The sequence below is a fragment of the Schistocerca nitens genome, chromosome 3, assembly GCF_023898315.1.
Source record: "Schistocerca nitens isolate TAMUIC-IGC-003100 chromosome 3, iqSchNite1.1, whole genome shotgun sequence".
Taxonomy (NCBI): Eukaryota; Metazoa; Arthropoda; class Insecta; order Orthoptera; family Acrididae; genus Schistocerca; species Schistocerca nitens.
The window spans coordinates 129944180-129970274 of NC_064616.1; the positions used below are offsets into that span (position 1 = coordinate 129944180).

The window sequence follows — 26095 nt, forward strand, 5'->3', positions numbered from 1 at the left end:
TGAAAATATTCCACAAGAAATTTCCGGTTTTTTCAACCAAAATTGGCCGAGAAAAAAAATGTGTTGCATTACTTATTGAACTGCCCTCGTAATAAACGTAATTTTTCCTCACCGATTGTGAAATGTGAGGTAACGTCTTAAAATAAAATACGTGAGCAGTCACACTTGTGATGAAAGCAGAAGGGAGACGAGTGATGCGTGTACTGCAGAAGCTGTAGTGCTGCTCGCGCCGGCAATATTAAACATTCGGGATGTCGCCGGCTCGGCTCCGGGAGGCTCACGCCGTGTCGGCGCGGCCCGGCCGCCAGCGTGAACACCGCAATTCAAAACCGTGTGTTTGATACCAAAGCGGGCGGCGGCCCGGCCAGGCTCGGCTCAGCCCGGCCGGCAGTGTGAACGCAGCCTAAGATTGTGGCAATACCACTGGGTTTTTATTTGTGAAGGAACGTCAGGAAACAGAATTCATTGTTTTTGGTTTTGCTTTGCTGCCCTCGATTTCAGACCCTGTCTCGTCCACAAGTGCCACGACACTCTCGGGTTTGTGAGTTATCTTTCGAGAATATTGTGTTGCAGTAGTCGTTGAAGGTTTCAAGCGTTGCCCTCTCGACAAAGCTGATCCATCTTCAGAAAACAGCTGCGACAATGAAGAGCAGCAATAATTTATTCCACGAACTAAATTGAATTTCGAAGAGAGCCGATGGGAACACTCTGAGTACAACATCATTCGCTTTAGTTTATTCGTCAGTCGAGTACTCTTCAGATTTAGACTGATGAGCCAAAACGATTATGGCCACATGTTTAATAGCGTGTTGATCCACTTTTGAAACACAGTACAGAGCCGATTCTGCTTGGTATAGAGTCTGCAAGTCCTTGATAGGTGTCCAGAAGCGTGTTTACTCACAGGTCACTAAATTACCGCAAATTAGGGGACGGTCGTTTGTGGGTACGCAACTGGCACCCTATTAGGGGCATTAGCTGGCTAAGACATCAATGTGAGTTCACTATCATTCTCCTCATACCACTGCAGCACGATTCCGGCCTTTTGCCGCGGAGAGCTATCCTGCTGATAGATGTCATCGCCATCAGAGAAGACTTCAATCATGATGGGATGCAGGTGGTCCGCAGTGATGTTCACGTAGTTCATTGCTGTCACGGTGTCTTCGATTACTACCGTAGGCCTCCTAGATGCCCAACTCAATGCACCCCATAGCATTATTCTGCCCTCACTAGCCCGCATCTGTGGCGCGGTGCACGTTTCAAGCACCCATTCGCCTGGCTGAGCGCGTGTAAGGACCCAATCATTGACCTGGTGTAACAAGAAATGCGATTCACTAGACAGGCCACACGTTTCTATTGATCCACAGTGGAAACTCAGTGATGCTGTGCCCACTGCAGTCGAAACTGACGATGTCGTTGGATTAACACAGGAACACGTAGGAGTCGTCTGACGTGAACTTCCATGTTCAACAATGGCCTTTGAACGGTGAGCTCCGAAACACTTGTGCCTTCACCAACATTGTAATCTGTCGTCAGATCTGCCACAGATTGCTGCCAATCCTAGATAACACAGTGGGGGATCCTCCGACTTCTACGTTTTGTCATAAGAAGTGGACGTCCAGTACCATACGAGGTGCGGCTAGAAAAAAACCGGACTGATGCTGGAAAAAACATTTATTTACAATTATTTACAATTTCATGTTATCTCCTTCAATGTACTCTCCTCCTCGGTCTCTACACCGCTCCATACGAATTTTCCACTGTTCATAGCAATGCTGCAGATCATTTTCGGTAAGTCCATACATTACTTCCGTCGCTTTTTCTTTTACTGCTTCAACAGTCTCAAATCTAGTTCCTTTCAAAGCTGACTTGACTTTAGGGAAAAGAAAAAAGTCACAGGGGGCCAAATCAGGTGAGTAGGGTGGATGATCTAAGATGGGAATGTTGTGTTTTGCCAAAAACGTCTTCACTGACAACGCACTGTGAGCTAGGGCATTGTCTTGGTGAAGGATCCATGACTTTTTTCTCCACAAATCGTTCCGTTTTCTCCGTACTCGCTCACGTAGGGTAGCCAGGACGCTAATGTAGTAATGCTGATTCACTGTTTGTCCCTCTGGTACCCAATCAATGTGCACAATCCCTCCCTTTGATGTCAAAAAAAAACAATCATCATTGCCTTGAATTTCGATTTTGACATTCGTGCTTTTTTTTGTCGTGGAGAACCAGGAGTTTTCCAATGCATCGATTGGCGTTTAGTTTCGGGATCGTAAGTAAAAAACCACGATTCATCGCAAGTAATAACATTTTGTAAGAAGGTGGGATCACTTTCAATGTTTTCCAGGATGTCAGAACAAATCATTCTTCGGCGTTCCTTCTGTTCAATTGTGAGACACTTTGGAACCATTTTTGAACACACTTTGTTCATGTTGAAACTTTCATGAAGAATCTGCCTAACACTTTCCTTGTCAACTCCTGTTAACTCACACACTGCTCTGATTGTTAAACGGCGATCTTGTCGAACAAGTTTACCGATTTTTTCAATGTTTGCATCAGTTTTTGCTGACAATGGTCTGCCAGTGCGAGTGTCATCACTGGTGTCTTCGCGGCCATCTTTAAATCGTTTAAACCACTCAAACACTTGTGTTCGCGATAAACAATCATCGCCGTACACTTGTTGTAACATTACAAACGTTTCACTTGCAGATTTTCCTAGTTTGAAACAAAATTTGATGTTAACACGCTGTTCTTTCTGTACACTCAACATTTTCCGACGCACAGACAAAACGTCAACTACTTAAAACAGACGCCACGGGCAGACTGAGTGCAGGAGGCAGATGAAACTCGAGCAGTAGGCGGAGCGAGAGTCACGTGACAGGCCACGCGACTTTCAGCCTTATTGCATTCGTTTTATTGTTTCACCAGTCCTAGTCCGGTTTTTTTCTAGCCACACCTCGTACAGCCTACGTGTTCTTCCAGTATACTTCAACCGCTTTCCATAGGTGCTCACAACAGTACTACGCAAACAGCCGACCAGCTTCGCACCTTCAGAGATTCTCATTTTCAGCTGCAGCCTCACAACAATGTGTCCTTTGTCGAAACCGCTTACATCAGTGGATTTCCTCATTTGCGGCCCGTAGCCTCGCTACAATGACAGCCCATTTGTCTCTCTTCCGCTTATACTGCGTCACATGCCCACAACACCACCAGAAGGCATTCAACCTCGTGATGGGCAGTGGTCATAATGCTTTTGGCTCATGGGTGTATAGCTTAACAGTTGCCAAAGTTACCCAGTGGAGGATCAGCTTCGATAGGCCATGCATATTGTAGGTGGTATGCTTCTGCCTATGCTTGTGGAGTGGCTCCCAGTGCTAAGCAACGTCCGTCGATCTCACGTAGGAGACAGCAAGCTCTTGCTACCTTGGTTGTCAGGCAACACTTGGCAAGGACGCGCTTTGAGGAGAGGTAGTTGTCACCCATTGTTGCAATGTAAGGTACTGTGTACTCGACGAGGCGTATTTATCGTAGGAAAACAGGTCACACCTCAAGTCCTTGTACACTCAGAGATCCCGTGTTTACTGTCCCTAGAACGGAGGCACAGTTGATAATGAAGATCGGCGGCTTGTCCCAGCCAGTGCATGTCCAGCGTTAATACAATGATTCCAGTCCCAACGGTTCATCAAAGAATAAATACAGATAACTAGGACCCGTAGTTCCGTAAACAGAGAGGTCATTCGAGGCAGAGCACACACAGCAGAGGCAGCTGATCGTTGCGTCGACAAAAAGAAGCCTCGCATCATCCATCTGGACCGATTTACAGAAATAAAGCAAAATTTAAATCTTTTATGTTTTGGCAGCTATTCGGAATAAGGAAGGAAATATAGAGCTTAACTTCAGTATCGAGGCGTTGACAGGCGGAGATCAATCTCGGCTAGAAAAAGGAGTGGTATATGGGATTTAGCATCCCCTCGATGACTAGGTCGTCATAAACTGAGCACAAGCTGAGTTATGAGAGAGGGGAAGAAAATCAGTTTTGTCTTTTAGAAAGGAACTGTTCCGGCTTTCATTTTAATCGATTGATGGAAGTCCTGGAAAATCTAAATCCGGATAGCTAGACGGGAAACTGAGTCCCCGTCCTCTTAACCACCGGCTCAACTGCTCTATTTGTTGGAGAAGGAACTGCTAATAGCTACCTTGAGGAGGAGCATCGTGGCAGTCGATCGATGTGATTTACAAAACTGTGGAAAATCAAAATTTGGAGAGCTGCACCAGCATTTAAACCTTGCTTTTACCGAGTATGGCACCAGTGATTTAACACTGTGCCACTTCGTTCTATGCGGTTCTCTAATCGCTATTATCCCATGTCAGATTCCAATAATACCAGGCAGTACGTGACGGGAATACTTATTTCGTGCACAGTATACTTATATTTCTCGATTTCAAAGGATACTGTCAGAAAGTCTTGCATCTAAACAGAATGCACTACAAAGAAATCGGTTGACGATAAGGAACAGAACGGTGGTGTAATTCAATTTTCATATTCAAAGAAACAAAGGCACAGTCTTTACTACTGCATTATTTCACTCTGTAAGATCAAATGAGGTGGTGTGGTCGTTAGCATATTAGACACACATTCAGAAAGAGTGGGATTCAAATCCCTGTCCAATCATCCAGATTTAGGTTATCTGTGGTTTCCTTAACACGATGCAGATGCTAGAATGGTGCCTTTGGAAAGCACTAAGCCAATTTCGTGCTACGTTCGGATTTGTAATCTGTCTCGAATGGTTGCAGCTATTGGTGTTGTGGTTAGCGTTAGTGACACTTAGTATCGGGGCTCTGGGTTCGATTGCAGGCCGGGGTGGGGATTTTCTCTGCCCGGGCCTGAGTGTGTTTTGTCCTCATCATCATCGACGCGCAAATCGCCGAAGTCGTGTCAAATAAAAAATCTTGCACCAGGGAGCCAAACACCTCAGAAGGGGCCCCCCAGCCAAAAATGCCATACATAGATTTCATTTTTTGTCTCGAATTACACCGTTAACGACGGGACGCTGAGCCCAAGACATCCTTCCTTCCCGCTTATCCCCCTTTTGTTACGTTTCCGGATTTCAGAAAGTTGAAACGAAATTAGACCTTAATGACTTGCACAGTGTAGCTGATAAAGAATCAATAAAATTTTCAAGGAAGAAAAAAGACGATTGGGAATAAACATCCCGCCGACAACGAGGTCGTTGGAGATTGAGCACCAGTTCGGATTAGCCGAGGGTGTGGAAGGTGTGGGTCGTGTGCTTATCAAAGAAGCTACTCTAGTGTTCGCTTTACTCGATTCATGGAAACTTCGGGAAACCTAAATCTGGATGCTGTAGGCTCAAGCCGGGCATTGTTGGGTCAGAAAAACGGTGCTGCGCACTTACTGCTCTTACATGTTTTCATGTTTTCGACGTTGTTATTCATGTTTTTAACGTAGTTTTCTGCTTGGTTAAGCCTGTATTACGGCGTTAAGTATCAACTTTCTTACTTTTTCAAGTAAGCAATGGCGTTTTCTGGGTGGGAAGGCGTGCCGGTCCCCGGCACGAATCCGCCCGGCGAATTAGTGTCGAGGTCCGGTGTGTCGGCCAGTCTGTGGACGGTTTTTAAGGCGGTTTTCCACCTGCCTCGGCGAATACGGGCTGGTTCCCCATATTCCGCCTCAGTTACACTATGTCGGCGATTGCTGCGCAAACACTGTTTCCACGTACGCGCACACCATAATTAATTACTCTACCACGCAAACATTGGGGTTACATTCGTCTGGTGTGCGATGTTTCCGGAGGTGGGGATCCACTGGGGGCCAAACCGCACAATAACCCTGGGTTCGGTGTGGGGCGGCGGTGGGGTAAGTGGACTGCTGTAGCCTGTTGTGGGGTTGTGTACCACTGAGGGCTACGGCGGGGACGAAGCCTCTCCGTCGTTTCTAGGTCCCCAGTTCAATACGATACAATACAATACAAGCAATGGCGTATACTACCCTGGTTAAATAGAATGTATGCCATGTGAAGTTGTCACAATAGATATTTTTCCACTGTGAATATGGTCCATGATCGAAACTGGTAGTGAATAATTGTATTGTAAGACAGCACAGTGTGTATCATGCATTTTTCCAAGTAAATTGATGCGGTTGACAGGTGCCTGAAAAAAAAATTAATCTGGATGGCCTGACGGCGAGTTGAATCTCCTCTTCACTCACACCTATCGTCGGACACAGCTGTTAACTTCTGAAGTATCATATCTGTTGTCTAGCTCAGTCTAGAAAAACAATTTTTGCTTTATTAAATAATGAACTGTAGACTTCCGATATATTTATTTCGAAGCCAGCATTAAAAATTCATTCAGTTATTTCGTACGATTGCCATGCTTGGATTAGTTTGATATTTGTACTGTATCATACTGAGATGTGTGACTTGGATGTGTCAGCACTTTTTCTGTGCTCAGATCTGTAGGTGGTCTTTACGGATCGAAATTAATTGCCACTTGAAGTTCTGTGACCGGCAACTGGAAATAAAAAGCAACATTTATTTATTATTTTCTGTTTACTTGCGTTCTACAAATAACAGCATTTCACGCCCAGACTGTTATTAAATGTATTTACCGGGTGATCAAAAAGTCAGTATAAATTCGAAAACTGAATAAATCACGGAATAATGTAGATAGAGAGGTACAACTTGACACACATGCTTGGAATGACAAGGGGTTTTATTAGAACCAAAGAAATACAAAAGTTCAAAAAATGTCCGACAGATGGCGCTTCATCCAATCAGAATAGCAATAATTAGCGTAACAAAATAAGACAAAGCAAAGGTGATGTTCTGTACAGGAAATGCTGAATATGTCCACCATTATTCCTCAACAATAGCTGTAGTCGAGGAATAATGTTGTGAACGGCACTGTAAAGCATGTCCGAAGTTATGGTGAGGCATTGGCGTCGGATGTTGGCTTTCAGCATCCCTAGAGATGTCGGTCGAACACGATACACTTGCGACTTCAGATAACCCCAAAGCCAATAATCGCACGGACTGAGGTCTGGGGACCTGGGAGGCCAAGCATGACGAAAGTGACGGCTGAGCACACGATCATCACCAAACGACGCGCGCAAGAGATCTTTCACGCGTCTAGCAATATTTTTTTTGATTGTTCTAATAAAACCCGCATGTCATTCCAAGCATGTGTGTCAATTTTTACTTCTCTATCTACATTATTCCGTGGTTTATTAAGTTTTCAAATTTATACTGACTTTTTGATCACCCGGTATATACGATCACCTTTCGGCTGTTGTGCCATCCTCAGTTGGACTGATAACGCGAAACAGTATGACCACTGCCCACCGCAAGGCTGGATGACTCCTGGTGGCGTTGCGGGTACATGATGCAGCAAGCGAAGTAAGCCGAGCAGATGGACGTGTGATTACCCTAGCGAAGACATGCGCTGAAAATGAGAGAAGCGACTTTGCCAGAGAGTAGATTATTATTAGGGAAAACCTGTGTGAACGAGTATTTCGGAAACGGCGAAGCTGATCGAATGTTCACGTGCTACTGTCATGAGCATCTACGGAAAGTGGTAGCGGGGCAGTGAAATGACTTGTAAGCGCTAAGTGGTTGAACGTTCACGACTCTTACAAGGGAACCTCCTCATCGCACCCCCCTCAGATTCAGTTACAAGTTGGCACAGTGGATAGGCCTTGAAAAACTGAACACAGATAAATCGAGAAAACAGGAAGAAGTTGTGTGGAACTATGAAAAAATAAGCAAAATATACAAACGGAGCAGTCCATGGGTAACATAGGCAACATCGAGGAGGATGTGAGCACAGGAGTGCTGTGGTCCCGTGGTTAGCGTGAGCAGCTGCCGAACGAGAGATCCTTGGTTCAAGTCTTCGCTCGAGTGAAAATTTTTTATTTTCAGACAATTATCAGAGTTCAGGCACTCACACATAATCAACTTAACTCTCCAAAATTCCAGGACATGTTCAGATTTGCTTGGACATATGCAGGATTTGACGGTCTACACACGGAAAAATTTGAAAACGTTAAAAACATATGTTTTGGCAGAGCACAGAGAAAACTGTGCGACTGTGAAACTGTTCCATTCATTTGTTGCAGTTTATGTGACACACACTTATGTTTTCATCACTTTTTTGGAAGTGATTATCACATCCACAAGAAATCTAAATCGGGCAAGGTAGAAGAATCATTTTACCCATTCGCCAAGTGTGCAAGTTAGGTGGGTCGACAACATATTCCTGTCATGTGACGCACATGCCGTCACCAGTGTCGTGTAGAATATATCAGACGTGTTTTCCTGTGGAGGAATCGGTTGACCTATGTCCTTGCGATCAAATGTTTTCGGTTCCCATTGGAGAGACACGTCCTTTCGTCTACTAATCGCACGGTTTTGCGGTGCGGTCGCAACACACAGACACTGAACTTATTACAGTGAACAGAGACGTCAATGAACGAACGGACAAATCGTAACTTTGCGAAAATAAAGTAAGTAAACTTTTCGCTCGAGGGAAGACTTGAACCAAGGACCTCTCGCTCCGCAGCTGTTCACGCTAACCACAGGACCACAGCGCGCCTGTGCTGATGTCATCCTTGATGTTGTCTATGTTGTCCATGGACTACTCAGTTAGTATATTTTGCTTATTTTTTCATAGTTCCACACAACTTCTTCCTGTTTTCTCGATTGATTTGTGTTCAGTTTTTCAAGGCCTATCCACTGTGCCAAATTATAACTAAATCTGAGGGGGGTGCGATGGGGAGGTTCCCTTGTTAGCAGAATGTGGGGTTTCGAGGCTTGTCTGCTCTGTAAAGTAGGATAATGGCGATCTGAGGCATCTCTGGCGAAAGAGCACAATGCTGGTGAACGCACGAGCACACCGTTCAGTGCTCATTGTCGAAAAAGGGGCTATGCAGCAGACGACCACTGCATCTAGACACGTTGGCGGTTACAATTGTAGTGGGCTCGTGGTCATCGAGGTTCGACCGCGTCTCACTGGAAATGTCTCGGCTTGCCGGATGAATCGCGTCGTCGACGGTCTCCCCACAAACGTCGTCATCCTGGCGGACGGTTGCTCGAAACGTGCCTCGCGCCACGGTCGCAGGCTGGTGGGAGTAGTATTATGCTACGACAGACATTCTCCTGCTCTTGAATGGGACCTGTGGTAGTAATCGAAGACACCAGGCCAGCTGCGGACCACCTGCTTCCCTTCATGCTTGACGTCTTCCGTGATGACGATGTCATCTTTCACCAGCATAATTGTCCGTGTCACAATCATGTTACAGTGGTTGGAGGAGCATGTTAGCGAACTGACGTTCATCTTTTGGCCACCATATTCGCCTGATGGTTCGCATATGGGTCGCTATCGGGGGCCGTTCACGCGTACATAAATCAGCGGAAAGTTATTTACGTGAATTACATGACTTGCGTAAACACACCTGGTGCCACATAGGTCCACAAATCTACCAACGAACTGTAGAGTCGATGATACGCAGAAACGGTGATGCACTGCTGTACAAAGATGGCCAAACAAGCCATTAAACAGGCGGTCATAATGTTTTGGCCAGTCAGTGTCATAACTGTACCAACGTAAGTTGCTAAAATATGCCCGATAGGAGGACGACGCCCTCTCAAGAGAAATGAATATGCATTCACGTACATCATAGTGAGGTATTAACTGATGTAATGTTTTAAAAATAATTTACCCTTAGCAAAAAAATCTGAGAAAAGAATGTATCATCAAAACTGAATTGATCGCTTAGTAATTTGTGGTAGTATAGCTATTACTTGAGAATTATTTGCTCCTGTATCACTGTGCTTCAATCACCACTATGTTTCTGTGGTGTCACCGCCGGACACCACACTTGCTAGGTGGTAGCTTTAAATCGGCCGCGGTCCATTAGTACATGTCGGACCCGCGTGTCGCCACTGTCAGTGATCGCAGACCGAGCGCCACCACACGGCAGGTCTCGAGAGACGGACTAGCACTCGCCCCAGTTGTACGGACGACTTAGTTAGCGATGCACACTGACGAAGCCTCGCTCATTTGCAGAGCAGATAGTTAGAATAGCCTTCAGCTAAGTCAATGGCTACGACCTAGCAAGGCGCCATAGCAATTGATAGTTATCGTATGAAGCATGTCTCATCAAGAACGATGTATACAAATGATGGATTAAAGTTAAGTATTCCAGAAGCTACGTACTTTTCTTTATAGCATTCATTACGTATCCTGTTTCAGACCTCACGCCAGCCTGCGTGAGCTTATAGCGTGCATTTCGGCCTTCTCTAGCTATACAACAGTTTCAACTTGCGAATTATAGGTTTCCCATCAATATCTGTGTAACAAACAGCCCACCTCCCATCCACAGGCTGCTCAGCTTACGCCTCCCGCCTACATTGTTTAACCACCGAAACACTAGTGCTGGCGTTGGGCGCTTGCGCTAAGTGCACTTTCGCGAGAGTTGTAGAGCCAGCTTCCGACCCCAACTTGTCATTGTTCTGTATCAAATCCACTACCTCAGTTTATAGTACATATGTCCGTTGGTCTATTATTCTTACGAAACTGAATTAACGGGAAACAGAGAGAAAGTGAATTAAAAGAAGAACTGTGCGCTTCGTTACGGGTTGCTCAGTCAGTGCGAAAGACCTGGTTGGTGGCACAGTGATGACTCCCGACTTACATTTGGAGGAATGGCGATTCAAACCCCGTCTGGTCATCCAGAGTGAGTTGTTTCACGGTTTCCCCTGAAACGATAAAGCCAAGGTACATCGCAAATATACGCTGAGGTGACAAAAGTAATGGGACTGCGATAGGCACATGAACACAAGGCGGTAGATAACGCATAAAAGGTCAGTGCATTGACGGAGCTAGTCATTGCACACAGATGATTCATGTAAAAAGGTTTCCGACGTGATTATGGCCGCACGACGGCAGTTAACAGAATAATACATTCATGCTCATAAATTAAGGATAATGCTGATACATGGTAAAACAACGCTCTGGTGGGCGGTTTGCGGGTTTAGATCACCTCGGGATATGACCGTGAGGTGCATTTGACCTGCGATCGTCACACGGTGGCGCTGGCAACAGTCCACATACGCAGAGGTGTATTGGTGCATGTCAGAGTACGGTGCAGTGAGTAAGTGTACAGACGTTTTCAGACCTTGCTAATGGTGACTGTGTGTTGAAAATGGCTCAAGTAACACACATTGATGACGTTACGAGGGGTAGAATACTAGAGCGACTGGAGGCTGGTCAAACACAGCAGGTCGTAGCACGGGCCCTCTGTGTGCCACAAACTGTGATCTAAAGATTAGGGCAACGATTCCAGAAGACAGGAAACGTGTCCAGGCGCTACAGTACGGGACGTCCACAAGGTACAACACCACAAGAAGACCGATATCTCACCATTAGTGCCCGCAGACGGCCACGGAGAACTGCAGGTAGCCTTGCTCGGGACCTTACCGCAGCCACTGGAACAGTTGTCTCCAGACACGCAGTCTACAGACGACTGAACAGACATGGTTTATTCGCCCGGAGACCTGCAAGGTGTATTCCACTGACCCCTGATCACAGGAGAGCCCATAAAGCCTGGTGTCAAGAACACACTACATGGTCATTGGAACAGTGGTCCCAGGTTGTGTTCACAGATGAGTCCAGGTATAGTCTGAACACTGTTTCTTGCCGGGTTTTCATCTGGCATGAACCAGGAACCAGATACCAACCCCTTAATGTCCTTGAAAGGGACCTGTACGGAGGTCGTGGTTTGATGGTGTGGGGTGGGATTATGATTGGTGCACGTACACCCCTGCATGTCTTTGACAGAGGAACTGTAACAGGTCAGGTGTATCGGGACATCACTTTGCACCTGTATGTCCGCCTTTTCAGGGGTGCAGTGGGTCCCACCTTCCTCCTGATGGATGATAACTCACCGCCCCACCGAGCTGCCATCGCGGAGGAGTACCTTGAAACAGAAGGTATCAGGCGAATGGAGTGGCCTGCCTATTCTCCAGACCTAAACCCCATCGAGCACGTCTGGTATGCTCTCGGTCGACGAATCGTTGCATGTCTTCAAACCCCTAGGACACTTCAGGAGCTCCGACAGGCACTGGTGCAAGAATAGGAGGCTATACCCCAGCAGTTGCTCGACCACCTGATCCAGAGTATACCAACCCATTGTGCGGCCTGTGTACATGTGCATGTGATCATATCACATATTGATGTCAGCGTACATTCGCAGGAAACAGTGGCGTTTTGTAGCACATGTGCTTCGGAACGGTTTTCTCAACTTATCACCAATACCGTGGTTGGTTGGTTGGCTTGGGGAAGGAGACCAGACAGCGAGGTCATCGGTCTCATCGGATTAGGGAAGTATGGGGAAGGAAGTCGGCCGTGCCCTTTGAAAGGAACCATCCCGGCATTTGCCTGGAGCGATTTAGGGAAATCACGGAAAACCTAAATCAGGATGGCCGGACGCGGGATTGAACCGTCCTCCTCCCGAATGCGAGTCCAGTGTCTAACCACTGCGCCACCTCGCTCGGGATACCGTGGACTTACAGATGTGTGTCGTGTGTGTTCCCTATGTGCCTATGCTATTAGGACCAGTTTTATGTAGTGCCACGTAGTGTGGCACCACATTCTGCAATTATCCTTAATTTATAAGCATGAGTGTAGTTGGAGCTAGATGCATGGGGCATTCCGTCTGGGGAATCCTTAGGGAATTCAGTATCCCAAGTTCTACAGTGTCAAGAGTGAGCCGAGAAAACCAAATTTCAGGTATTACTACCCACCACGGACAGTGCTGTCATTGATGGTCTTCACTTAACGACCGAGAGCAGCGGCGTTTGCATAGAGTTGTCAGTGCTAACAGTCAAGCAACTTTGCGTGAAATAACGTAGTAATCAATGTATAATGTACGACGAACGAGTCGGTTAGGACAGTATGGCGAAATTTAGCGTTAATGGGCTACGGTGGCAGATGATCGACGCGAGTGCCTTTGCTAACAGCACGACATCGCCTGCAGCGCTTCTCCTGGGCTTGTGACCATCTCGGTTGGACCCTAGAGGACTGGAAAACCGTGGCCTAGTCAAATGAGTCCCACTTTCAGTAGTAAGAGCTGATGGTAGGATCAGAGCGTGACGCAGATCCTACGAACCCATGGACCCAAGTTGCCAACAAGACACTGTCCAAGCTGGTGGTGGCTCCATAACGGTGTGGGTGGGCTGTGCTTACACGGAATAGACTGAGTCCTCTGGTGCAACTGAACCGATCGTTGACTGGAAATTGTTAGGTTCTGCTACTTGGAGACCATTTGCAGCCATTCATGGACTTCATGTTCCCAAACTACGAAGGAATTGTTATGGATGACAATGCGCCATGTCATAGGGACACAATTGTTCGCGTTTCCTTTGAAGAACATTCTGGACAAATCGAGGGAATGATTTGGCCACCCAGATCGCCCGACATGAATCCCGTCGAACATTTATGGAACATAATCAAGAGGTCAGTTTCTTGCACAAAATCTTGCACCGGCAACAGTTACAAAAACATTGACACGAATAGAGGCAGAAGGGCTTAATATTTCTGCAGGGGATTTTCAACGACTTGTTGAGTCGATGCCACGTCGAGTGGCTCCGCTACGCCGGGTAAAAGGATGTCCGACTCGATATTAGGAGGTGTCACATGGCTTTTGTCACCTCGGTGTAAAATTAGGATAGCTGAATATTTTTAGGCGTCATATCACCGTGAGACTCCGTGTTAATGGCGAAAGTTTACAATGTCTTCATGAGGTACATAAGCAATGAGAAGTCCTCAGACACGACCAACCGATTCGGCTCATATTCAGCAGGTCTCATGTGTACAAGTTGAAGTGAAAAACTGTAAAAGATTTTGGCTCAACAACCTCCCTCTCCCGCTCCTCCTCGTTTTACAGAAAACCACCCCTAAAGTTCATCACACGTAATCGATGCAGAATTCACGGAATTAATAGATAATTGAAAACTGAGCATTTTTATCATCATGTGTAGGGTTCGTAACCCCGTATTTTCCTAGATATCTAGGAAAGAAACTGTTACGACTGCCATTTATGTACCCATAAGGAAAACACTGTTCAAGGAAAGCGTCGCTGGTGTAGCGACCGAGGCATTTCGCTTGGGAGTACACAACCTGTATTCGATCCCCTAATGCATTATGCAATTTCTTTCACTTGTATTTTTTTCCTTAACGAAGTTGTTAGGAATAGCGTTAATAAGGTAATCAACAAGGAATAATAACAAGGTAGGCAAATAAATTTCTCAAACGACTTGGATTAGTAAAAAATTAAAATTTTAATCCTGTTCGCCTTACAGTGGGTCTTTCACCCACTCTGTTATGTATCCTCATTTTCCTTCGATCAACTACATAGATGGTACTTCTATATAAACATTCGAAGCAAATATACTCGCTGCATCAAGAACATTTAACGAATGCTTCTTCGCGCAACTAGAACTTTCCTTCCGAAGATTTGGCAGAAAACAAAGTTGGTTTTTATTCAAAAATATTCCTTCTTCGGGAATTAATTTTAATTCATACAGCACATACAATAACATCGCTGATAAATCAGTGCTGAGAGTTGATCACGAATTATGCTGTGTATAGTTGTTACATCCGCGCGGTTGTGCAATTGCCACGAGGTTTCCAGAAGAACATTGCAATTTTGGAATCTCCAAATGAAGTTCTGTACCGCTCCTCGCTGTAAATAAGCATCGCGCAGTCAGCTGTCTGTGGTCCTACCTGATGAATTCACAGCAATTTTACTCGGAACTGTTTTCACACAAGGAGGCTTACTTTATAATTCTTCAGCAATCCAGGTCGTTTGAGAAAATTGTTTGCCACTTTCTTATTATTCCTTACTGAATATCTTGTTAACCGTCCTGTTCCTAAAAATTTCGATACCGAAAAAAAAATAAAAAAGTGTATAATGCATTAGAGAATCGAACACAGGTTCTCTGCTACACAGCGAGATGCCTCGCTAGCTTCATCAGCGGCGATTTCGTTCAACAGCGTTTAGCTTGTGGATACCAAAGCAGCAGTAGTGACAGTTTCTTTCCTCGATTTCTCGAAAAATATGCGTCTGCGGACGTCATATATGATGACGAAAAATGCTTAATTTTCAATTATCTATCGATTCCGTCAATTTTGAATCGTTGCTGGTCATGTACTTTAGGGGTGATTTTCTCAAAACCGGAGAGGTGTTGAGCCAAAATATCTTAAGGGTCGTTCATTTTCGGTTGTACACAAGCGACCTCCAAAATATAGGCGAATCGGTTGGACATGGAAAATTTGGAAATTTGTGGTAAGGCCTTATGGGACCAAACTGCTGAGAACATCGGTTCCTAAGCTTACACACTACTTAATCTAACGTAAACTAACTTACGATAAGCACAACACACACCCATGCTCGAGGGAGGACTCGACCCTCCGACGGGGGGACTGCGGGAACCGTGACAAGGCGCCCTTAACCGTGCGGCTGGTTGGCCATGTCTGAGGCCTTCCCTTGTAACGGAGTAGTTGTTTATCAATCTGGAAACTAATAAAATCTACCGCGACATTGCGGTGAACGCACATTGGAAGCGTGTATTCGTCATCGCCATACTGGTGTATCACCCGGCGTGATGGTGTGGGGTGCCATTGGTTACACGTCTCGGTCACCTCTTGTTCGCATTGACGGTACTTTGAACAGTGGACGTTACATTTCAGATGTGTTACGACCCGTGGCTCTACCCTTCATTCGATCCCTGCGAAACCCTACATTTCAGCAGGATAATGCACGACTGCATGTTGCAAGTCCTGTACGGGCCTTTCTGAATACAGAAAATGTTCGGCTACTGCCCTGGCTAGCACATTCTCCAGATTTCTCACCAATTGAAAACGTCTGGTCAATGGTGGCCGAGCAACTGGCTCGTCACAATACGCCAGTCACCACCCTTGATGAACTGTGGTATCGTGTTGAAGCTGCATGGGCAGCTGTACCTGTACACGCCATCCAAGCTCTGTTTGACTCAATGCCCAAGCGTATCAAGGCCGTAATTACGGCCAGAGGTGGTTGTTCTGGGTACTGGTTTCTCAGGATCTATGCACCCAAGTTGCGTGAAAATGTAATCACATGTCAGTTCTAGTAAATATATATTTGTCCAATGAATACCCGTTTAACATCTGCATTTCTTCTTGGTGTAGCAAATTTAATGGCCAATAGTGTACTTCTAGAACTTTTTGAAACTGAATCCGGCCTTTTGACGTGGCGTCACCTCTGTCGAACTTGAAACCGAATTTGTGACGTGTCTGTGTTCCACATCAATAAATACACGTCCTGAAAAAAAAGGGCAACACCCAGAATATACGGTCGGATGACAGTGTAACTTCGTGCACATACACACCATCGGTGGTATGTAAATGATTGAGAGTTGTAATTCTCTGTGACAGGTAGAACGGCCATCGGGATGTATTTGTTTTGTTCGCCTTTAGTGTTGTTACCAGGCCTCGCACGGTATGCTGTATAAGTGGCGCGATCAGCGTCAGATGTTGAGAGATCACCGTGAAGGACGAGGAGGTGTGAGACAGCGTTATCTGAATCTGAGAGACCTCGAAAGGGGCCTCGTTGTGGGTCTAAATTTGGTCGGCTGGTCGAATCGTGCAATGCTTGACTTGTGGAGCATTAGGGTGTGACAGCAGCCCGATGTTAGACTGCACGGCAATTTGAGGGCAGGCATACTCGTCGTCAAGTTTCCAGTTGACCACGTCTCACCACCACAAGGGAGGACCGCCGTATTGTAGACCAAGCACATAGAAACCCCTTCACATCTGCGCCTCCAATTCGGGAGCAAGTAATGAACCCTCTGCAACATTCTGTGTCATCCCGCAACATGGGTCGGAGACTAGCGGCAGCCGGGCTAGGGAGTTACCGTACAACGCGTCGGCTGCCGTTGACACCGTGACGCAAACTGCTACGTTTGGAGTGGTGCCGTGACAGACAATCGTGGACTGCTGACGAACGACATCGCACTTTGTTCAACGTCGTATCATTACTCTGCACTACGTCGGATGACCGTCATTGGCGATTATGGCAGAGACCTGGGAAGAGGACCCTTTCTTCCAATGGTTTGCCGCGCGGGGTAGCCGCGTGGTCTCAGACGTCTTGCCACGGTTCGCGCGGTTCCCCCCATCTGAGGTTCGAGTCCTCCCTCGGGCATAGGTGTGTGTGTGTGTGTGTGTGTGTGTGTGTTTGTGTGTGTGTGTTGTCCTTAGCGTAAGTTAGCTTTAAGTTAGATTAAGTAGTGTGTAAGCCTAGGGACCAATGACGTCAGCAGTTTGGTCCCATAGGAACTTACCACAAATTTCCAATTTTTCCAATGTTTTGGAGAGGCACTGCGGTGCTCCTGGCGTCATAGTGTAGGTAGCCATCGGGCATGACTTTAGGTGACGGCTGGTAGTGAGTGAGGGAACTCTGACGACACAACGTTACATCCCACGGCCTCACGTGTTACCTCTCATGCGACAGTATCTTGGTGCTGGGTCACTGCTCATGCACACGTGGCACGAGTCTCTACGAACCCGCTACTTGAGGGTAAGGTATTCCCGTGGCCAGTAAGATCCCCAGATCTGTTCCCAATAGAACACGTGTGGGGCCAATTCGGAAGTCACTCCGTCCCAGTGGCTATCGAGGACCAGTTACAATAGCTGTGGGTCAGATTCCGTCAGCAGAGGATACGGCGTCTTTACAATTCTCAGCCGAATCAGGCCGTGGATCATGGCCAGAGTCTTACTGACTTGTGGGCTAATACTTCCAACTTCTTTGTAAATTTGACTCGATTTTGTAATTCCTGGCACAGCATGACATACCCTCTCAACAAGTGAAGTTTCTCTCGTCCCTTTCTGGCTGATTCACTTTTTTGCGAGGCAGTGTATTTTCGATAGCAGTTTCGTGTGTTTCTCAGCAGTTGACATAGCTCGTAGAGCAGCAACTTGTGGGACGAGTACATTATCGTGTAATAACCCCTCCTCTCCCCGTCTTTGAAAGGAAGAAAGAAAACCGTTTTCTGTCGACATCGAGATCTACGAGAGCCGGCGCTCTAGCTCAGCTGGAGGAGGACGAGGAAAGCAATGAGGCATCACTTTGTCAAAGTACGATCTCCCCCGAAAAGGAATCGGGTCTTCGCTACTGCACCACTTCGCTCGGTACAGCTAACAGACGGCCGTTGTGGCCGAGCGGTTCTAGGCGCTTCAGTCTGGAACCGCGCGACCGCTACGGTCGCAGGTTCGAAGCCTGCCTCGGGCATGGATGTGTGTGATGTCCTTAGGTTAGTTAGGTTTAAGTAGTTCTAAGTTCTAGGGGACTGATGACCTCAGATGTTAAGTCCCATAGTGCTCAGAGCAATTTGAACCATTTTTGAACAGCTAACAATATTAAAATCATTACTTTTCTTTTTAAATATTCTACTGATTTTTCTTTGAGTTTCCTTCGGTTTATGCAATTTAAATATTAGTGACTTTAAATAAATATTTTCCCTCTTCTTTGACAGGCTAATATCGGGCAGGAGGACGATTTTGATGCTGTCAGAAGGAAGGCCACGAATATTGGAGCAAAGAAGGTAGGTGATTTCTTTCTACATCTGTTTTGGTGTTAATTATGTTGTGATGCATTCACTTATTAAATACATCTTCATCGGCAGAGAAATCCAGAAACGTTCCACTGTATTTCTCAGATGGAGAGTATTTTAGTTTTATATCTATGATGTGAAGTACATTATGCTCAGAATTAAGTTCAACACAGTAGTCAACATAATACTCCCGCTATATTGAAGGTTATTACAAAGTAAAAGACGTCCTTGTAGCTGTTACAACAACATGCGTTCAGGTAAATAATAAAAGATTTACAGACCTTTCATGTCCAAGAAAAGGCAAATAACAGCGCACAAGAAATGCGTTCATTGACACTTATACAGCTCCAATATAGCGATCTGAGTGATAAATAATCTTGCAACTTTCTCGAGCAGTGTGGCGCTTTGAGACACTGAACTAGTAATTAACTGTGCATTAGCTTATATTTGTTTATTTGTTTAACCTACCCGTATACTACTAATCACTTATGCTCCACATGATAATGCGTCGTTCAACTGAGCTGTCTGCATTTTACGACTTTCTTATATGTTATATTTGTACATTCATTGCTAAAGCTTACAGATTTGCTTTGCTAAACTGTTAGATGGTAAAAATGTTGCACATCACTGCCCAAAACTGTGGAATAATTAAGAGTTGGTTATGCTTGTGATGAACGCAGAAGAAACTGTATGAGAGTTACGTCTGAGTACACGTATTTACTATCAAACACAGAATCAATGTTAATACGCGTGTAGAATCAAAGGTGTCACTTGTGAATAATAGGGTGTCTGCAGACTCTCTAGGAAATTCATTGCAGATGATGATGCGTTCACTGAAAAATTGACTTGGTACCGATGAGAAAAGGCGTCACTGATCTGTTTCATTGGATAAGGCTAGACATATATTCATTTGCAACAGACTTGACAAGATAACACGTAACGACAATACAGTAATGACGCTCAGCGACGCGCTTAGAATATTGAGGAGCCAACCGTACGCGTGTTCCAACATCACTATGACCCCAGATATATACTGGAACTATTTATGCGACGATTAATTTTAATTGATACAAGATCTGGTAAATATAACAATACTGCATGGAGCTCAATCCGGCAAAATACGTACAAACATTTCCAAAATATCTGTGATGCAGCAGATGATTCTTTTGGAGCCAAAGTATGCCCAAGGGCCTGCCCGGCTAGCAACGAGGTCTAACGTGCTGCTTCCGTAGCGGGAAAGCGAGCCGGTCCCCGGCACGAATCCGCCGGGCGGATTAGTGTCGAGGTCCGGTGTGCCGGCCAACCTGTGGATGGCTTTTACGGCGGTTTTCCATCTACCTCGGCGAATGCGGGCTGGTTCCCCTTATCCGCCTAAGTTACACTGTGTCGACGATTGCTGCGCAAACAGTTTTCACGTACGCATACACCATAAGTACTCTACCACGTAAAAATGTTGGGTTACACTCGTCTGGCATGAGACGTTCCCGGGGGGGGGGGGGGGGGGGGCGGCACAAGGGGCCGAACCGCACAATAACCCTGGGTTCGGTGAGGGGCGGCGGTGGGGTGGGTGGACTGCTGTGGCCTGTAGTGTGGTTGTGAACCACTGAGGGCTCCAGCGGGACGAAACCTCTCTGTCGTTTATACATCCCCAGTTTAATACATACATACATAAATGCTCAAGGAGTCAAAATGATCATAATAACAGACACTGTTTAAGTGAAACAGAGTTGACTTTTGTTCCGTGCTTGGCTAACTCAGTCACCAATGGCACAGTCCACAATCACGTATTACAATAATGTTTAAAATATCCAGCAAGTCTGCTTCTCTTTCTCAATGTCAATAGTGGTTTGATTTGTATTTGATAAACTTTACTAGTCCAAAGTTCTGTTTGGTGCTAATCATGTTTAAACCCACGCAAGAATTTATAGGGCGTTTCGTGTCGGAAGTCGACCCGGCTTTGAACCGTTTGTCCATCCATCCTATTAAGCGATGGCAGCCAACGAGATGTAGTCTTCCTGCTGACGCGAAAATGTAACTAGGATACGAGCAAAGGGTATGAGGTGGCTGTTAATGTTATCTTAGAGGTGAATGACGAAATACTTATGATATTTCATGACAGATAGGTGCAAGTGCACTTAATATTCCTCATGGGTGTCAGCGGAAATTGTTCCAGCCTGGGAGGGCGCAAAACTCTAAAATTTAAATGAATTCTTCAGCTTCGAGTCATATTGTACCATAATAACTACATTTTATAGATGACATTAAAATTTTATTATGTCCCAGAAAACTTATGGTTATCCATTTAGTAAATGGATAATGCCTTTGTACTCCCAACGCGGGGGTGGGGGGCGACAAGCGCCCGTTCTTGCTCGCCCCCTGTTACCTCCCCCCTCGTGAACATATATGCATTGCATATTCTAGTTTTCTTACTGATGCTGAACTGATGGCTCGGTCTTTTGGATGACTCGGTCTTTTGGCTAAACAGGATGGAAAATCAGCTTACGAACATTTTTGGGGGGAGGGGGAGCAAGCGGAGGGGGTGCAGGTGGTCTCTCCCGGGTACGTCGTTCTGCGGACCCCTTGCCACGAATAGCTTTGGACGGTGCTGATAACTGCTCTCCCCCATCTTGTCTCTCTCTCTCTCTCTCTCTCATTCTCCTTTGTGCAAAATCACATTCCGATGTGACGCACCTCGTAATTGAAATGCTGCACCATTGGAGGGGAAATTAAGTATTACTTATGCCTCTACGATCGTATGAGATATCAAATGAAATTTGTGATTCGATTGACGACTTTTCTGTAGGGAGGGCGCAGCATATTATCTTGGTTGGTGAATTATTGACAGATGCAGGGAAGTGCCCCAGAGAAGTGTATTATGACCCCTACTGTTCATGTTGTCTCTGATGGGGAATGTTAATGGTTACACCGTACTTTTGGCAGATAACACAGTTTTCTTTAGTGAAGATGGAAAATAATACCTACACAAATTTTCAGACAGATCTTGATGGGATTTCAAAATGGTGTAAAAATTGATAACTTGTTTCAAATGAACAGAAATATAAATATTCAACGAAATGAAAAAACATAGTATCCTATGACTACAATATAAATGAGTCACAACTGAAATCAATCAACACATAGAAATATCTGGATGGAATGCCCGTTATACACGATGAACGAGTTTTTAATCGATTGGCAACCAGTTGCGTGATTGGCGGCCGTTTGTCGTGTGAATGTTTGGCACTGTTATGCCAGTAACGGTACGTTGTGTTTACGTTTATCACTTCTACAAGATCTTGTACGAGTTTTAGTTCGGGCCCAGGAAGTTGGAGCGCTTCAGTGGACCATAATCTATCTTGAATACTTTCGTTCATCCTGTAACAAGGGCTTAACAATCCGTGGGGACGAGAAATGGAATGATAACATGGGTTTGATCATGGTAACAGCAGGTAAAAGACTATCATTCGTCGGGAGAATGTTAGGAAAGTGTAATCAGTCAATAAAGGAGACTGCTTACGAAACGCTTGTGTGACCCATCCTAGAATATTGCGCAAATGTGTGGGACTGTGGCAGATAGGACTCACAGGAGATATTCAGTATATACAAAGAAGGGTAGCATGAATTCTCAAATGTGTTTACATAGGGTTGGTTAACTCTTCTAGAAATATACGTTCTCGAAACTTCAACAGTAAACTACATCGTTATGAAGAAAACATCTCTCTTGTAGTTCCTGCCACTGGACTTGGCTCAGCATCTCCATGACATCAGTAGGTTTCCAGTGCAGGTACAGGAATGTGTTATGGGAGTGCAAGACTGGGCGGAACTATGGGTAAGGGAACTAAGGATAAAAGGAGCAGCCGTGTGGGATTAGCCGAGCGGTCTGAGGCGCTGCAGTCATGGTCTGTGCGGCTGGTCCCGGCGGAGGTTCGAGTCCTCCCTCGGGCATGTGCGTGTGTGTTTGTCCTTAGGATAATTTAAGTTAAGTAGTGTGTAAGGTTAGGGACTGATGACCTTAGCAGTTAAGTTCCATAAGTTTTCACACGCATTTGAACATTTTTTGGTAAAAGGAGCAACAGTGGAAAACGTAACTGAAGTAAACATGCAGACAAGGCTAGAGCCGCTGGTGGGAAACTTCCTGAGCGTACCGAAACTGACAACTGAGTTAATTATCGGTACCGATTTTCTACGCGAGTATAATGCAATACTGGATCTAGGACGTGGTACAGCGACATTCAATAAGGATAAAAGCATCATGCTTCGTTTCATTGATCGGGCAATACGAGAGCAAGTCCTGGAGAGGTGCCCTAAGATCTGCACAGGTTCAGATGACTGGCATTTAGTGAAGGAGAAAAAAGTGCCGAGAGAAGGTAGGGATTACCGCTATGACGGAGACTATACCGAGAACGACGTCCGTCATGCGATACAAGAGCGCGTTTGTGGTATTGACAATATTAGGGAAGAGGAGAGGGCAGAACTACAAATCGTGCTACCGAACAACATGGAAGTGTTCCGACCTAAGACAGGAGCGATCAATAATTTCCAGTATGCGTTCCGTGTCAAAGAACATCAGAAGTTCTTCGTCCCACCTTATCTCATTCCCATCGCATACAGAGAGAGAGTCCGAACAGAAGTACGGAGGATGCTGCAAGAAGGGATCATTGAAACCGGTGTGCCCACATACAATAACCCATTGCAAGTAGTTGAAAAGAAAGATGGATCGATACGTCTGGTGCTTGATTCGAGGCAGATCAACACGATAATCTTGCCAGAAACAGACCGTCCGGAGAAGCTGGAAGATCTCTTGCAAAGATTTCATGAGGTCAAAGTCTTTTCGTCCATTGACCTCCGTTAAAGTTTCTGGCAAATTGAGTTACACCCTTCGTGTCGTCAATACACGGCTTTCTTAGTTGAAGGACACTGCTATCAGTTCCGGCGATTGCCCTTTGGCCTCAATATATCGTCAGCAACATTTATCAGGGGGCTGAACGGAATTTTATCGGAGAGTTTGAGGAACGACATCACGTCCTATGTTGATGTTATCCTCGTCGCAAAGCCCTCTTAGGACGAACACAACAAGGTCCTTGGCGAACTACTAGGAACACTAAGGCAACATGGTGTCACAATGAATTTAGAAAAATCATGTTTCGGAACGAGGAAGGTGGATTTTATTGGGCACGTAATTTCTGCAGAAGGAATTACACCTAATCCGGAAAAATTCGCTATAGCGCAATTCCTGAGACCACGGACAAGGAAGGACCTCAGAGGGCTCCTGGGCGTCGTAAATTTTTACAAGAAATTCATTAGAACGGAAGAGAATGGTGCACCAAGGCTTTGTGCCTTAACAGGCAAGAAGACACCGGGGCTATGGGACGAGGCAGCGGATCATGAATTCAATTCGCTAAAAAAGGCTCTTGTGGAGGCACCCTCCCTAGCTCACTCTGACCTAACAGCGGATTTTTGCATGTGGGCTGATGCAGCGAAGACAGGTCTTGGCGTAGTAATATTCCAGCAAATTATGGAAGAGAGGACATTAGTAAACAAGACCATAGCATTTGGGAGCCGAGTCCTTACAAAGTACGAAAGGAATTATTCAGTAACTGATTTGGAGGCATTGGCTGTCGTGAGGCCTTTCAAAAAATTAAAATATTTCCTAGTTGGACACAAGACCCATGTCTTTACAGACCACAGAGCGTTGGAGTTTTTGCTGTTGGTAAAATTGGGACACGACAGGCTGACACGGTGGGTTTTATTCCTACAGCAATTTGACTTCAGCATCACACATTTCCCGGGAAAAACAAATGTGATTGCGGACGCACTTTCATGTTCGCCGATTGGGAGACCAGATGAAAAGGGAGAAGATGCGGAGGATAGTCACTTAAGTCTATTCTATCTGCGGGGAGTCGCTTTCGAGAACTTCATGACTGCATCATTACGTGATATAAAAAAAGAGCAGGATAAAGATCCGGAACTAAAGCAGCTGAAAGAACGTTGGAAGGACCGCCAGGAAGTCGAATTACGAACGTTCTACCTGGTAAGGAAGGGGATTTTATTCCACCGACGCAACGCAACCAGCACGATATGGAGCCTTTGTATACCAGACGAGCTAGTCAATAAGTTAATCTGGTACACACACTTAAGTTATTGTCACTTCGGACCACGGAATTGCTTCCTTAAATTCAAGGAACTGTGTTCAAATGGTTCAAATGGCTCTGAGCACTATGGGACTTAACATCTGAGGTCATCAGTCCCCTAGAACTTAGAACTACTTAAACCTAACTAACCTAAGGGCAGCACACACATCCATGCCCGAGGCAGGATTCGAACCTGCGACGTAGCGGTCGCGCGGTTCCAGACTGGAGCGCCTAGAACCGCTCGGCCACACCGGCCGGCCAAGGAACTGTCATTTTAAACATATGGAAAGACGTATAGCCGGCCGTTGTGGCCGAGCGGTTCTAGGCGCTTCAGTCTGGAGCCGCGCGACCGCTACGGTCGCAGATTCGAATCCTGCCTCGGGCATGGATATGTTTGAAGTCCTTAGGTTAGTTCGGTTTAAGTAGTTCTAAGTTCTAGGGGACTGATGACCTCAGATGTTAAGTCCCATAGTGCTCAGAGCCATTTGAACCATTTTGAAAGACGCATAAGGAAGGTTCTATCAGTATGCAAGACCTATCAGAAGGCAAAACCTGACAGCCAGACAATGAAGGCACCCCTCCATCCAATCGTTCCAAACAAACCGCGACACATGGCTGCCGCGGAATAAATGGGACCCCTCCCGGTCACTCGGCGTGGTTTCCGATTCATTTTAGTAGTCGTTGAATTAACATCGAAGTTTGTTACATTTACTCCGTTACGACGAGCCGCGGCAGTCACTGTTTGCAAAACGTTAACGAAAGACTTCCTAGCGCAAGTAGGCAGGGTGGACAAAATTATTACAAATAACGGGGCTCAGTTCAGGTCAAAACGATGGAAGGACACTCTGGAGAGATATAGGATGGCACCCATCTACATATCGGGACATCACCCGAGGTCGAACCCCGCCGGATGATGGATGAAGGACCTGGAAAATCTGTGTCGTATATACTGTCATCTACAGCACAGCACATGGGACGTGATGTTGCGGGATTTCCAAAATGTTGTGAATGAACTTCCACATGGTTCCGCTCTCTTGGCACCGATAACTGTATTGAAGAACAGAAATCCAGCAGAGAAAGTACGGGAGCTGGTGGAATTTCCCCGGCGGAAACAGATTCCGCACAGAGAGATAATCGGGATGGCGCTGGAAAGGATTCGGGAAGCTGGAAGGAGAAGGAAGGAGCGAGAAGATAAGAAGGCTCGGGTCCGGGAATTTCGCGTTGGACAGAAGGTTCTCGTCAGATCGTTTAGGCCCTCAAACAAAGAGAAGAGACAGTGCCAAAATTTCTTCAATGTGTATAATGGAC

The 26095-nt window shown here is 45.8% G+C and overlaps 1 protein-coding gene across 1 annotated transcript in view; it reads left to right on the forward strand.

Moving 5' to 3' along the window:
- LOC126248072 (argininosuccinate synthase) overlaps positions 1-26095 on the forward strand; it is a 174181-nt gene that overhangs the window by 55622 nt on the left and 92464 nt on the right. The window contains exon 3 of the mRNA XM_049948723.1: positions 18579-18647. Within this exon, the coding sequence (XP_049804680.1) occupies positions 18579-18647 (69 nt within the window). The remainder of the gene's footprint in view (positions 1-18578; positions 18648-26095) is intronic.